Source organism: Prosopis cineraria, unplaced genomic scaffold, assembly GCF_029017545.1.
Source record: "Prosopis cineraria cultivar Desert tree isolate PC_DT_omini unplaced genomic scaffold, ASM2901754v1 PC11, whole genome shotgun sequence".
Classification (NCBI taxonomy): domain Eukaryota; kingdom Viridiplantae; phylum Streptophyta; class Magnoliopsida; order Fabales; family Fabaceae; genus Prosopis; species Prosopis cineraria.
In genome coordinates this window covers 44,315,337-44,330,595 of record NW_026555342.1, presented here as the reverse complement: position 1 = coordinate 44,330,595, position 15,259 = coordinate 44,315,337, and the positions used below count along the sequence as shown (strand labels likewise).

Below are 15,259 nucleotides of genomic sequence, written 5' to 3'. Positions count from 1 at the left end.
AAATTAATTGTAGAGAGAACTCTAAGGAATGTAGAGCTAAATCAGATTTCTCTCGTCCAATTTTGCTAATAAGGTTCCGAAGGGGTCCTTAGCAGCGATTTTCCCAGGGTCAAATGCATTTTAACAAAACAAAAAGAAAAAAAGTTATAAGGATACTCCGTCCCTCCCCACCTATAGAATAGTAAATATTTGTTATTTTGTTGAACTTACATAAAAATATAATATTTTTTTAATTTTATCTCTAATAATATCATAATTAATATTATGATGATAGTAAATAAAATATAACTAAAAATTTATTTTATTTTTTAAAATAAGAGTAAAATTATTTACTTATTTAAAAATATTATTATCATTTTTTATATTTAAAAATAAAAATAAATTTTAAAAAATATATTATATATAAAGATGGAGAGAGTAGTTAATGACAGAACATTAAACTGTTTAACAGAGTAATTAATGCCATATCTTCATATGGTAAAGCTGTCGAAAGACCCAAGGAGGAGCGAGATGCCCTAGTCAATGAAATCTTTACTGAAAGTTGAGAAATTTCATCCTTTGTTAAAACTAATGATCAGGTTTCCTAAGTTTTGCTTGTTTCTAGCGTGTTCGAACTGGAAATTTGTCATTTAAAACAAAAGGCTTTTAACACATGATGGTAGCTAGACCTCTGTAGGCCCACCAGTTTTCAAACGAAGATTGATATTTTATTAAAAACTCTAGAGACTCACATGTTGATTGTAATTCTTGAAAATAATAATTATATACTCCTCACATTTAAAAATATAATATATTTTTAATTAAATTTTATTTTTAATAAAATAATTATTTATTTTTTTAATTAATCCTATTTTTTTATATTTATCTTTATTAAACATCTTATAATAAATATAAAGTCATTCATTAATAGGGACTCTTTTGAAAAAAAGATAATGATTACAACTCAAAAAACTAAAAATGCCTTATATTTTTGAACATTTAGCTCCTCAAAAAATGTCTTATATTTTTTAATAGAGAAAGTAACTTATAAAGGCATTAATATAGTTGAAGACTTTAAATAATTTTGAAATGTCACAAGATCATAACCTCTATTTATAATTTAAAATAACTAGTAGAAAATAACTAATGAATTTAAATAAAGTTAGTTGTAAATTTAAGTAATGTTACCTGTGAATTAATAGAAAATTAATTATGGAATAATAAACTATTTTATAAATTTATGTATAGTCCATTGTAAATTTTAGAAAGGTCAATAGTAAATTTATGAAAATTTGATGATGTGTGAATATATAATTTTATGAATTTATGCATTACTTATATTTCAAGGACAATCAACTGTGAATTTAAAGAATGCTTTTGAATTTGAATATTTATTAACAATTGGTTTTTCATAAATTCATAAGTGGTTCTCATTAAATTTATCAATGATCATGTATATATTCATGAAACTACCTATACATTCATAATTAACTTTTCATATATTCATTAAATTCACCAGTAATCTTTGTTAAATTGACAACTAAAGTTCATTGAATTCATGAGATATTTTCTATTGGTCATTTCAATAATTCAAATATTTAATTGCAAATAACTTCTTTTCAAACATTTCAAGATTTGGAGATTTACAAGGTTACTAGTTATCATTTTTTCTTATAAACTAACCTTTTAGATTCTGAAAAACATACGAGACGAATTTAATTTGTGTGATATCTGTTTATTATTCTGTAAATAGGTTAATAAATAATAAAATCATTTGTCATTTTCCCCGCAAAATATTTAAATATCTTAGACTTATTTTTTCTATAATTTTTAATTGAGTCGTATTTTCAAATTGAAACTGACTTCTACAAGACAAGTTTATTCAATCATTTCAAGGACCATTGATGTACTCCTTCCACTTGAAAACCACTTATGTTAGTTAAGGTTAATAAATGTAGATTAAGAAAATATTAATTACATACTCTTATTTAATTTTCTCCTACTCCATTTAACATATCTTCTCTCCTGCTATTATTTGAAGATAAAATTGAAAAAAATAAACAAGACTTGAATTTCTCAAACAGTCCAAAGTTGAGACAAAACAGAGTGTAAAATTGTCAATAACTTAAAACTTTTCCTTCATTTTTTTTTTTTTAAACTTTATGATGAAACAGTTTTGAGAGCAGGGTTGATTCAGAGGCAAGAAAAAGAAGTTATGGGGAAAATAGCGTCTGAGGTACAGAGAAGGGCGAGCGAAAGCAAGAGCCTGAGATTTTATTTATTCGCCAGTTCATGACAATAGAAGCAAGCCACACGTATTCATTCATATCTCGTGTGACAAGAATACAAAGTGGAATGATTGAAGTGGCGAAAATCGAAATTGGCATTCACGAACACATTTCAATTTACTTGACAAGAATCATCATTGACGTTATCACAGTGGTAAGTGGTTATTTCCCCCAAAAGACAGAGTAAATTGATTAATTTGATAGGTGACTAGCGGAATCATCAACTGGGTGCCAAAATCTGTTAAAAAACCACATGGAATCAGCCTCCACAGCATACCCATCTTGGTTTCGGTGCCAGCTATACTGAGCATGAGTTCGGTTCTTGATGTCAAAAATGGCGTGTCCAAAACTGGCCTCTCTATATGCAGAGTACTCTGGCTGTGGTTCTGTCATGCTGCCCAACAAATTGCCATCAAGAGATGAATCAGCCTAAGATGACATAGAAAAAGCCTCACTAGAATTCCACTCTTTCTGTTTTATTCATAGAGAGCTTACTTGGTTGCCAAGCCTTCAAGATTTCCTCCATCACCAATGGTTATATATACAGGTGCCGACTGATCCTTTACAGGAGTGCACTGACCATTTACAACGTTGTATGCCACATTGGAGATGCGTTCCTGACACAAAAACAAATCAGTTATCACCTGAAGAACAACACTAAAATCTAATTTTGCTGGGTGAGGGAATATATTGGAATTCATTCAGGTATGTGTCAGTGTGACTATATTCGGTAACTATCATGGGGGAAAAAGACAAATTCTTGGAAGGGCATTGCTTCTGCAACAACAGAGAATATGTCTTGTTTGAAGACTGAAATATTTTCTTTGGCAACACAGTAAGGTGGTGTTTGGACCAATTTGCATGCACGCACTCCAACTGGTAAATCTATAGACCATCTATCCATCTAATACCCTGACTAAGGAACTCAAAAGGAAATTTCTTGCAGCCTGGTCCAAAGAAACTGACAATAAATATTCAACTTGCGGTAGGCTGTCTGGCAACACGTTAAATGCTCGCCTGCAAAGTCAGACCAACCCCTTAGGGTTGAGAGTGGAAAAAGTTTGAAGGCAAGTCTAATGAATCATGATCTGAACAGTTTTCAGAAGCATGTTGCTGAGATTTCAAGAGAGAAAATACAGAAATAAGTAGCTTGAGAGTAACATTACACCAGTTACACCTCAGTCAAAAGAAGGAAAGAAAAAAGGAGACAGCTTGATAGAGAGCTAGCTCTTACTGATCTCTCATAGGCATGAACATGACCAGCAAACACAACATCAACCTTGTACTTCACGAACCAAGGCTCATACATCACTCTCATGCTTTCCCCTTCCATAAAGTGATAATTGTAGCTGTTATACCAAGGAGAATGCATGAGAACAATCAACCAAGGAGTCTCTGTCCTGTTAACTTTTGGTAGCTCTGCCTCAAGCCATTTGTACTGGGGAGTGTATTTTCCTGAAAAAGTAAAGATCCATTATATTGAAAACATTTAACTTTAAAAGCATGGACATTACAGTTCCATGTAAGCTCTTGATCCAAGCGCTAACACCAGGAAAAATTTTTTTTAAAAAAAAAAAGGTTGGGGTGGATAAGAGGAAGCAATATAAACTTGACATGGATGATTGACAACATATTACTGAGTCAATCCTTCTCTTTTTTGTTTTGGGCCAACAGCTCAGCCCATTATTCAAACATGTATATTTGCATAACACATATTTAAGCAGCAGTAAGATTTAGTGTTTTAAGCAAAGGAAACTAATATACCGGCCAGTGATTTACGATATCTAGTATTTATTAACTATTGCATGATAACTTAGATGAAACGCAACTGTATTAGAAACAGTATATGACATTAAGATCAGCTGAAGCTCTCAGATGTCTTGATAGAGCACCAAAACTATTCAGAACAATTTGATCATGTAGAAGTCATGGCTCATTGCAAGTTTGCAACTGTGAAAAGCACTACAGCCAGCATTGTGTATATGAAAATCATAGCATCAATCGCTATGCCTTCACATAGTCAGGTATTATGTCATAAAGAATTACCGTATGCTGAGTATGAGGCCAAGACAATGATATGCGCTGAAGCTCTCTTGATAGAATACCAGAAGGGTTTAGTACTCTTTGATGCTCTATAAGGAACATGGTAACGGTGGGTATAGGGCTTGAAAGGTATGTTTTCTCCCTGCAACAAATCGACAACAGTTTTTCCCTTTTTAGTTTTTGAGTTTTTTTTTTGGCTGAAGAACAATAGCATCGAAAAAGTAATGATGATTGAAGAAAAAAAGATTGTTTCGAGTGGGTTCATATCAGAAGCTTACAATCTCTGGAGCAAAATCAATTTCATGGTTCCCTGCTGTCCATATCCAAGGTTGATAAGCAATACTTCTTTCTGTGAACCGTCCCCAAGTATCCCACCTGACGTTATCGTGATTTGGGTAGTTATCAGCATAAGATAGATCTCCCACAAACAGCACAGTTTGTCCTTTTCTAGGGTTCATTTCATAGTGAGTGAGCGTCTTATTTGAATCAAAACTCTGACCAAGGTCCCCTGCAACCAATGTTCCCTTAGATAATCACAAACAAATTGGCACACATATTTCATGTTGTTTCACAAGATTTTGCTGCATGTTGGAAAAGGGTGCACGAGGTAGAGACCAAACACCAGTCACAAAAGTCAAATCTACTAGTTTAAGGACATATAAATCTGGACTAAACATTAGAAACTTCCTTTCTTGGTCATTCCCAAAGAATCATTTCTTTTGGTACATGAAGTGGAACAAAAATTCATGCCCAAGACTTCTGCTAACTACTTTTAGGTCTTACCCTCCCCACTAGACCACCTCATATTCCATAGAAATGTTAAACCCACAAAATGCATGTGAAAGATCAAGCAGAACACCAACTTTAAGACAACCGATATATTTTCACACTCTTGTATCCCAATGTTCAACTGTGATCTGTGAACTACAAAGTAATATCGGATATACCAATAAAATGCACTGACCGATTAGACCAAATGTGTATGGCACATCTGGGCCCACTTCAGGAGGAGTTATAAACCAAAACTGCCTCGTTGTGAACCCAATTCCAACCTCATAGTAATATTTGGTGTTGAACTGCCCAAAAAGTACATTGATTCGTTAAAAGAAACATCTATATCTTCTCATCCAGAAGCTTCAAGCTTCGCATAATTGCATTGGAGTTGTGATGTTGAGCAATTAGAGTCTTACCTTCAAATCACTAATGGTACAGTGATGAATAAAACCAGACGTGTAATTGAAGTATCTATAAGTGGTATATTTTCCCTTAGCCACCTTCTTTTGCTTGCTCTTCTCACTCCAGTAACGTACTACACTTGACCCCGGTTCATCCTCAGTCACCCAGGACACAATTACCCCCTTTCCACGAGGTCACCTTGTGTTATATGAACCTAAATTCCAGATCAACCATACATTAAGACTCTGCTGCGTTGTGATTCAGATTTCAAAACTTGACGTTTCTATTTTCTTGAGTTTTGAGAAAATCAGATGGAATTTCAGAATTTATATTTGACAGAATTGAAGTACACCGTAACGTCATAGTTAATAGACTAATCCTCATGTCAAGCATAATATCAGTTGTTGAATCACAAGTTTGGTATTAGCTAGGACAGCCTCAACTCAAGCAATGGAATGGGGTTAAAATGCAGAGTAAACGAAGCAGGAAAATGACAGAAAAGAAGAATTTGCTTCATCTATTCTTTACTCAGACAACCAGAAAAGCAAAACTATATCTAACGTAAAAAAAGTCACAAAGATACCTGCTGGGGAGCATTATAACCTGGAGGTACTTCGAAAACATCGCTGTCAAGTGGCATATCCACAGTCTTCTCAACTTTCCTGACGAAGGTGCTAGTCTTGCCGCCATTGCACAGCTCAGGCACATTCAGAAGCAAACCCAGAAACAGAGCTACGGCTACAAAACAGGGAAAACATAGAAGACGCATCTTACGGAATTCTGAACCTATACGAATCAAGGTCCCACCAATCAATCTCGACGCCTTCCTCTTCCCCTCGTCTCTACTATAGATAGCAGCATACTAATAGAATGCAATTTACAATGGCAATGGCATAATTAGGGGAATATTCAAGGTTCTGTGTGAATCTGGTCAACTTCTATTTTTCTGCCGTGTGAAATCAGATTTCCTGGAATCACGGACGCCGAAGATTCGAGCTATTGTCTGTATGGTATGCTCCCTTGTTTTATTAATAAGTTCTTTTCAGTATGTTTTATCATAATTAAAAAAATTTAAATTTTATCAATTTTATGTTAAAATTTAATAAATTTTTATATTTACTTTTAATAAGTGCTTTTAAATCTTACTAATAATATTTTTATTTAAAATATTTAATAAAGATAAAAAATAAAAATGAATATTAAAAATTAATAAATATTTTATAAATAAAATTAATTTTTTCTCTCTCTATTTTATAAACAGAATCACACAAATATGGCTTGAAGCCTTTACGATGGATAGTCATAGTCAATAGTTGGATACAATAATAAAAGGAAAACGTAATCTTTTTTTTCCTTGTACTTTTAGCAAGTTTTATTTTAATCTCTATATTTTATTAATATTAATAAATTTTATAATTTTAAAAAGATTAGATGATTTTTATTTTTCAAGTTCTTATAATTTTATTTTTTCAATCATTTTACTTTTTATAAAAATTAAAAATATTAAAAAAATTATAAAAATTACAAATAAAATTTGATAAAATTATAAAAGTATAAAATTATTTTTTTAATAATAAATAAACAATATGAGGGCGAGAGAGAGTTGACTTTGGAGTCTTGTATATCCACGAAGACTTGTGCTAGCATGAATCATGAATGATGGATTCGTTTTCATGACGTGTAATGAGAGTATGTTTTGACCACAACACTTTTTTTTTTTTAATTTTATTTAGGAGGAGTTTTCTCAGGCAAACGGATTGATTGATGCCATATGCCGTACAACGTATTTAATTTCCAACAAAGTTTTCATTACCATCATTTTTTTTTTTAATTACGAGGGTCTGAAAGTAACCATTCTTTATTTGCAAATCAAGTGATCAGCCCAACCATATTAATAATTGAAAAGTTATAATAAAATGCATTTCCTAGCAACAAGATGCATTTGCCAGGTTTATATAAAAAAAAAAAAAACTGGCCCTGTTATGAAAAATGAATGGGGATGACAAATAGCAATTAGTATATTTCAACGCAATTGTTATTGCAATCTAGCAATTATTTTGATTTGATTTCAAATTCAACTTTTTGGGTGTGCTTAATAAAAAAACTTAAAAATTTGATTAGTATCTTTAAGTTAAGATTATTTATACTAAAGTTAAGATTATTTATACTACAATATTCTGTCATGTGGAATTTTATAATATATGGTTTTTAACATAAATCATTTTTAATTTATTTTAAATATAATTAATTAAATTGAAATAATTAAGTTTTATTATTAGTTTCCTGTGATTAAAATTAATCTAGGAATTAATTAAGACTTGCCTTCAAGAACAAAGAACAATTCATGTGTTCCTCAGGCCAAAAATAAAAAAGAAAAGAAAAAATGACAATAAAATTTTCTAAATTATATAAATAGTAATGTGGTCTCTCAAAATGTTATAATTTCACTGAAGTTACTATATACTTCTGTGTCAATAGATTTTAAATTAAAAATATCATTTTATCCTTTTTAACAAGTTATGATTTATTATTTAATTCTTGAAATTCTTTAAATAAAATTTATTATTCTTTAAAAAAAAGTTGTAATTGAGGCTCATTATTTTAAAAAACTTATTTTTTCTTAACAAAAATTACATTTAGCAAGTTATAATTTTTTGTTCAAACTTTTACAATTCACAAAATAAAAGTTGTTATTCCTTAAGTAAAATTTATAATTGAGACTTGTTATTTTGGAACAAAAATTACATTTGTTGAATTGTAATTTCCTTGTTTATTTTTTGCAAATCATATAACAAAAATTATTATTCCTTAAGCAAATGTTATTATTAGAGTTTATTATTTTCAATAAAGTAAAGTAAATTTTTCAATTTAAAATTTATTGATATAAAAGTCTTTAAAGACTTTAACATAATTATGACATTTTAAAAAATTAAATTATTATTTATATAATTCGAGAGAATTTTATTATTATTTTTTCAAAATAAAAAGCCATGTGCTCCTACCTCCAATTGAAGAGCACATGGTTTTCTATTTAAAATTGACCAAGGAATACTCTCCCATTAATTCTGTATAAGCCAAAAAAGATGGTAATGGCTAGGAATTCAAGCTTCTACAACGTATCCAAGATCAAAATTCTTGAGAAATTTAAAGTCAACTATAAGATGAGTTGGAAGGAATCCTGAAATGTGAGGAGTTGAAATGGTTTCAAAAGCCCCATTCTCAATGGGTGTCTAAGATGGATAAAAATACTCGTTATTGCCACTTGAAATCTAACATAAGAGGGAGGAAGAACAAGGTTAAAACACTGAAGAATAACAGAGGTCTTAAAAGTCTCTCAAAGAGGAGAGTGAATCGGGCTTTCTAAAAATTTGCTGATAAAATTAAGAAGATGAGATTAGAAGATATCACCAAACACGATGGAAGGAGAGGAAGAGAAGCTAGCACGGATATCTATCCTGGTTTAGCTCCAATTACTTGGGCCTACGTCTAGTCCTCAAGTATCACTTGAGATTTCCTTTACTAAATTCAGCAAGATTAATTTGGGCTCTTAGTAGCATCAGTATAATCTTAAATTTATACTAAAATTTAAATCACTTTCCGTTACAAAGGTAATGATTTATCTTACTTAAACTCCTCGAGTTTAAGATACTCTATTTCAATAAAGAAAAACAAAAACAAATAGAATATATTCAAAAATGAACCACTATTATCAAACACTCTTCCTTAAAGTTGATATATAGTCAATGGAGCTTATTTTTAGTTAATATAAACTCAAAAAGTTGGTAAACAATAAATGAAAATAACTCTTGTTTGTTTGTGTTAATTCTCTACATTATGTCTTCATAAATGCTCATATTTATAACTTGGCTTCAAAAATGATCTGTTACACTTAAGAAAATAGCCGTTAGACTCATCATTTGTCTTTCTTCTTAATAATATGAGCATTCTCCAAAATGAGGCCATGTAATAATGCTTTTCGGTGAAGCTTTTCTTCGCACACAAGAAGTAAGAAAAATAATGTCTTTCTTTATTTAATACTCTAACAAGCTAGGTGAGAAGCTCTTTCAAAATAATCAAACTATTTGGGAATAAGAAATTTATGAATTAGATCAAAGTAAGTTCAAATTAGCCCAAGAAAGAGTTTAGAATGATTCTAGAAAGATTATAATACTAACAAAGCACACAAAGCATGAAAGGAAAGGATTCAGAAGAGATTATGAAGGACCCTTATTTTTCTTGTGTGAAATAGAATAAGAGTATTCAAGTTTATTTCAGAACAGTGAAACTTTTTGAAATAGTGAAGAATATCACAATAATGAGACAAAGAGAGCTATTTTGAAGTCTGAAAAATATATTGAAAAAAGTTTATGATGCGTTGAATTGAAGTTCTTTATTTGAGAATAAGTCAAGTTGTTCTCAAATAAGCTATCCCTAAGAGAAGTTATTTGGAAAGAGCTTACATAGATATACACACTATTTCGGACTAAAGGAGCTTCTTTCAAAATAATGTGAGGCTATTTCAAAATAAAGAGACATATTGAAGAATAAGCCAATCTCATGCACATGAAAATTTAAAATAGTAAGGACTCTTTCAAAATAAAGGCATTATTTTGAAGTAAGAGAGTCTCTTTCACAATAGGCTATTTTAGGCCAATGGGTTTGGAGTCTGGAGTGTGGATGCATTTAAAGGTCAAGACATCGTCATTTTCACCTCCATAGAGAACTATAAGAAAATTTCATTGAAGACCCTTGGACTAGAGATAATGAAAAAGTAAACTCCCAAATTTATAAAACTTCATTGCATGTTTAAGATACTAAATTGAGATTAAAGTTCTCTAAAAAATAGCAAGATTGTCCCTATTAAAAGAGAAAGGAAATTTAATTGAGAAAAAAAATGAACTATAAATATGTAGGACTATAAACAAGTGAAGCAAAACAATAAACAACATTCTGAAAAGTTACAAACAATATACAGTAGGGACAGAAAAAAATCGTGCTAACATTAAAGCAACACTTGAAATTAATTTAAGTGAAAATGTTGTAATGAATAAGTGAAATGTGACAATAAATAATAATTTGAAGGATAATAAATCACATACAATAGGAACACGAACAAATCGTGCTAACATGAAACGAACATTTAAAATTTCTTCTAATGAAAGTGTTTTAATCATGGTATTGAAACCCGGACCGGACCGGCCGGGTCAACCCGGAAACCGGTGACTCGGTCCCTTGTCCGGTCTGGGTTTACTCCTAAACCGGTGACAAAATAAACCGGTGTAACCCGGTCAACCCGAGTTCAACCCGGTATAACCCAGTTAACCCGGTGGGTTGACTGGGTTAACCGGGTTATTTTTTTTGAGAATTTTTTTTATTTTTTTTTAGAGTGCTGAATTTAAAAATAAGATAATAAAAAAAAGTAAAACTAAAGTCAAAAAATAAAAAAATTAGAGGTAGAGCACGCTAAGTCCAATTCAGATTTTCAGACAGCATTTATTTCGGCCTTTCATTTGTGTCTCTCCTCTCTCACCCTAACCTAATCAGTGTCTCTTCTCTAGCTTAGTCTCCGTCTCTCCTTCAGGCTCCAACTCTATCTCCATCTCTTCTCCAGCTCTATGTCTGTCTTTGCTATCTTCATTTCTTCTCCAACTTAGTCTCTGACTCTTCGTCCTTTTTCTAGCTCAATCTCCGTCTCTTCTCCAACTCTATTTCCATCTCTTCTCTAGACTTTTGAGATTGAAGAGTTGTAAGTGTAATGATAAATATTTAAAATATTATATTTTATTACTGTTAGACTTTTGAGTGGTTGAATTTAGTTGAATATTTTTATAATTAATATCTTTTTATTTAAATTGTATTATTTTAATCATGACCGGTTTGCCACCGGTTTAACCCCCGGTTCAACCCTAATTGAACCACTAACCCGTGACCCAGTGCCATAACCGGTTCAATAACCGGTCCGGTTTTACGTACCTTGGTTTTAATGAACAAGTGAAATAGGATAATAAACAACATATGTAAAAAGATGAACAAGTTGTACTAAAGAATTTTAATAAGAAAAATTTTATTATTTTTTAAAAAATTTTAATTTCAATTCAATACTCTAGACTTGCAGTAAAATTTTAGAAATATAAGGGTTTTTATTTTTATTATCTTTAGTCAAGGGTATGCAGTGAAATTTTTTCAAAAACCATGGCATTGCGCTGGCATGAAGCTCTTGGTTTCTCCCTCCCTGTCCTCTTTCTTTTGTTTAATTATCCGAATCTTGTAAGAGAAACCGAACTGTTGATAAAAGAAGAAAGAGAAACTAAACGGAGTCATGTGGGTTCCACCGTCAGCCCCATACTTATGAGGGTAACGTTTGCTCCTAGAACCATCCACCATGTGCTGATGGAGTCACCACAGCCCTGCATTCACGCGCCTTGATATTTCTTGCGTTCACATTGAATCTACCTGTATAAAAAAAAAAAAAATTATCTTACACACATACCCATGATAACAAATATAAATTAATTTTAATATTAATAATTATAAAGAAAAAATATAATAAATTAAATATACATTTTATTATTAAAATAAAATTAATTAAAATAATATCATATAAAATTTTATTTAATTTATTTGAAGTATTTTAATTACATTGGACAACCCAGCCTATTAAAAAAATTTCAAAAATAATTGAAAGAAATCATATTGCTCAATGCTCATATTATTATTGTCAAACTCTTGAGTTAATTATTTAAGTTTATTGTTTTTATACTTCTAACTTACAAAATCTTGTTAACTCGCTTATAAACTTGAAATAGATATAAATTCAGTTAAACTCTTGAATTAATTCTCCAAATTCACAATTTTTATGTTTTTTGGTTAATAAAATTATGTTAACTTATTCATAAATTCTGATTAGAAGCAAACTTGTTAAACTCATCCATTTTTGTACCAGATCAAACGAATTAGATAAATACCATGTAGAACTCAATTCATAGAAGCAGTAAAACCCGATTCAAATAAAAATAAAACTCAAAAAGAAAAAATAATGTTAATAAAAAAGAAAAACAAGAAAAACTAAAAATAAGGGGCAGTTTGTTTTCAGTTATGGATTGAGCATGAGTAGCATCCAATGGCTTCTATCATAATGAACACATATTAACATGTGTTATATAAAAACAATTTAATTAAAAAATTTTAAATATTACTATTAAAAAATGATTCACCCGTCACAAAATAGTAATAAAAAAATTTGATTCTCTCAGGCACACATTAGCATAAGTAATTGCAAATGTTTCGTGATTTGCTATCCCGCTTTTACCCTCGCCCTATGGGGGGAGATAAAGTGAGGATTATCAAAGCACCCTACAAGAGGCCCTTAGGTCCTATCATCGATCTATAAAGGTATCTTACATGTCAAAATTATAATTAGATCAACAAAACATGTTAAGTATAACTAATTTATTCACGACAGTTGATTAATGAATGTATCTCATAAAAAGATTATAAAGACTCACGCTCGCCTCCCTATGGCTGATGATCTCTGCCACAATCTCATTATTGCTGATGCTATCTCATGTGTCTACATTGCCATAAAATGCCTCCACAAAAGTAATAATCATCTACATTCCAAAAAAAAAAATCTCATCCTTGTAAATACTATAAAAAAATTGACTTTTAACGATGATTTCAAAAGTCACCATTAAAAAAAAAGTTACCATTAAAAGTTTTTAACGGTGACTTTCCACCATCAAAAGATCTTTATTAAAAGTCTTATTGCTAATAATTTTTAGCGGCGACAATGAAAGCATACCTTTAATGGTGACAATTGTCATTGCCAAAAGTTTTTTGCCACTAAAAGTATGCTTTGTCACTGCCAAAAAATATTAGTGACAAGATTTTTGGTGATAATCCTTTCGTTACCACTAATTAATTAGTGGTGATTTTTTGTCACTGTCAAAAGTTAACTTTTTTAAAAAAATAAAAAAGTCATCTCATGCCACGTCAGTGTTTTCTTATGCCATGTCATTTGACATGTGTGCACCTCCTTGTGCCACAGCACCTCGCCATGTGTGTGTCACGCCACTTTGCCATCACGTGGCACATCACATATTCATTGTGAAATATGCATATTCATTGTAAAATATGTCCAAGTTAAGATTCAAACCCTTGACCTCCACTTCCCTAGCTTAAGTCCTCCTTTGTTGCCAGTTGAGCTAAAATACACCTGTAATTATTATATATTAAAATAAATATATATTATTGAATTATATACACATATATCAAATAATATATTATTAAAAAATATATACATATATATTTGATTTTTTTCATTTATTAATATGTTAAAATAATTTCTATGAGTGTATACGTATTATATTTTTTAATAAAATATTAATTTTGTTAGAAAAATTAACTTAAAATGAAATAATTTTTAAATATTAAATAATTTTTTGATAAACATTATTACCAATTTTTAAATTTTTTTAAATGAAAATAATTAAGTATATAATTAATTTCTAAGTATGTATTATATTAGTTTATGTTGAATATCTTTTACTTTTTTTTAATATTTTTCTCAAAAATTAATGAATAAATTATTAAACTTTTATCTTCTCCTAAGTTGAATGCTTCCCCTTTTTTATTAAAAATAAATTTTATCTATAATTTTTCAATTATCTTAAAAATATTTTAATAAACAAATTTATTTTAAGCATATAAATTTTGTTAATAGTCATTTTATATAATTATTCTTTATTATCTTTGAGATAGAAAATGGGAGGACATGTGATAAACTCAAAGTAGATGCTAAACACAAAAAACTCTATGTTAAAAATTTAAGTAGATATTTCATAATCAAAATAGAAGGAATCTTATCTTAATTCAATCTAAATTTGTTTAGACTTCTATTAAAGTCTCTTTAACAGAGTTAATCTAAAATTAATAGGAAATATTTTTAATAAATTATAATTTAAAATAAACAAACTTTAATAAGTTTATACATAATTTCATCCATAATTCAAAAAGCCGTCAAGTATTCTCTACCTATTTTGTTTATTACTTATTTTAAATAACCATCAGATATAGAGCATCTTATTCAAATAATCTTGTGATAGTGAAATGTAAAGTTTAGCAAATGAAGTAGACACCATTTGTATACTAAACCAAGTACGTGTGTAATGTGTTAAGTAATATGTAATGCCATTTGTATTTTACAATATCTATATAACTTTAACATTCTAATATTTATGTATAACTTTAACATTTCGATGTTATTTATTTCTCATTTTATATATAAATACTTTTAGTAGCAACAAATTTTGCCACTAAAAGTATTTATAAAATATTTTTAATTTTTTAATTATTTTTTATAAAAATACTTTTGGTGGTGACTATTTGTCACTACTAAAAGTAATCATATAAATTATTTTTTATTTTCTAATTATTTTTTATGAAAATACTACTATTGCCACTAAAAGTAATTATATAAATTATTTTTAATTTATTTTTTTATGAAAATACCCGTCGCCATAAAAAGTAATTATATAAATTATTTTTAATTTTAAAATTTTCTTATAAAAATACTTTTGGCGGTGATAATTTATTGCTGCTAAAAATAATTTTTAGCGGCCACAATTAAATATCATTGCTAAAAAGGGACCTATGGTGGCAAGTGGCAACAATTAAATGTTGCCACTACAAATCAAGTTTTGACGATGACTTTTAGCAGTGACTTTTTTTGTCCTTGCCAAAAGCCTTTTTTTTATAGTAAAAATATATATATG

General features: G+C 29.7%; 1 protein-coding gene across 1 annotated transcript; it reads right to left on the bottom strand.

Annotated features, from left to right (window-relative positions):
* Positions 1-2,230: 2,230 nt before the first annotated feature.
* LOC129285111 (purple acid phosphatase-like) lies at positions 2,231-6,429 on the bottom strand. The gene is given in 9 exon segments (XM_054920667.1): positions 2,231-2,661; positions 2,763-2,884; positions 3,502-3,722; positions 4,314-4,452; positions 4,589-4,818; positions 5,275-5,386; positions 5,501-5,676; positions 5,679-5,700; positions 6,070-6,429. Coding segments are annotated over 9 exon segments (1,410 nt in total). The 5' UTR covers positions 6,256-6,429; the 3' UTR covers positions 2,231-2,459.
* Positions 6,430-15,259: the final 8,830 nt, after the last annotated feature.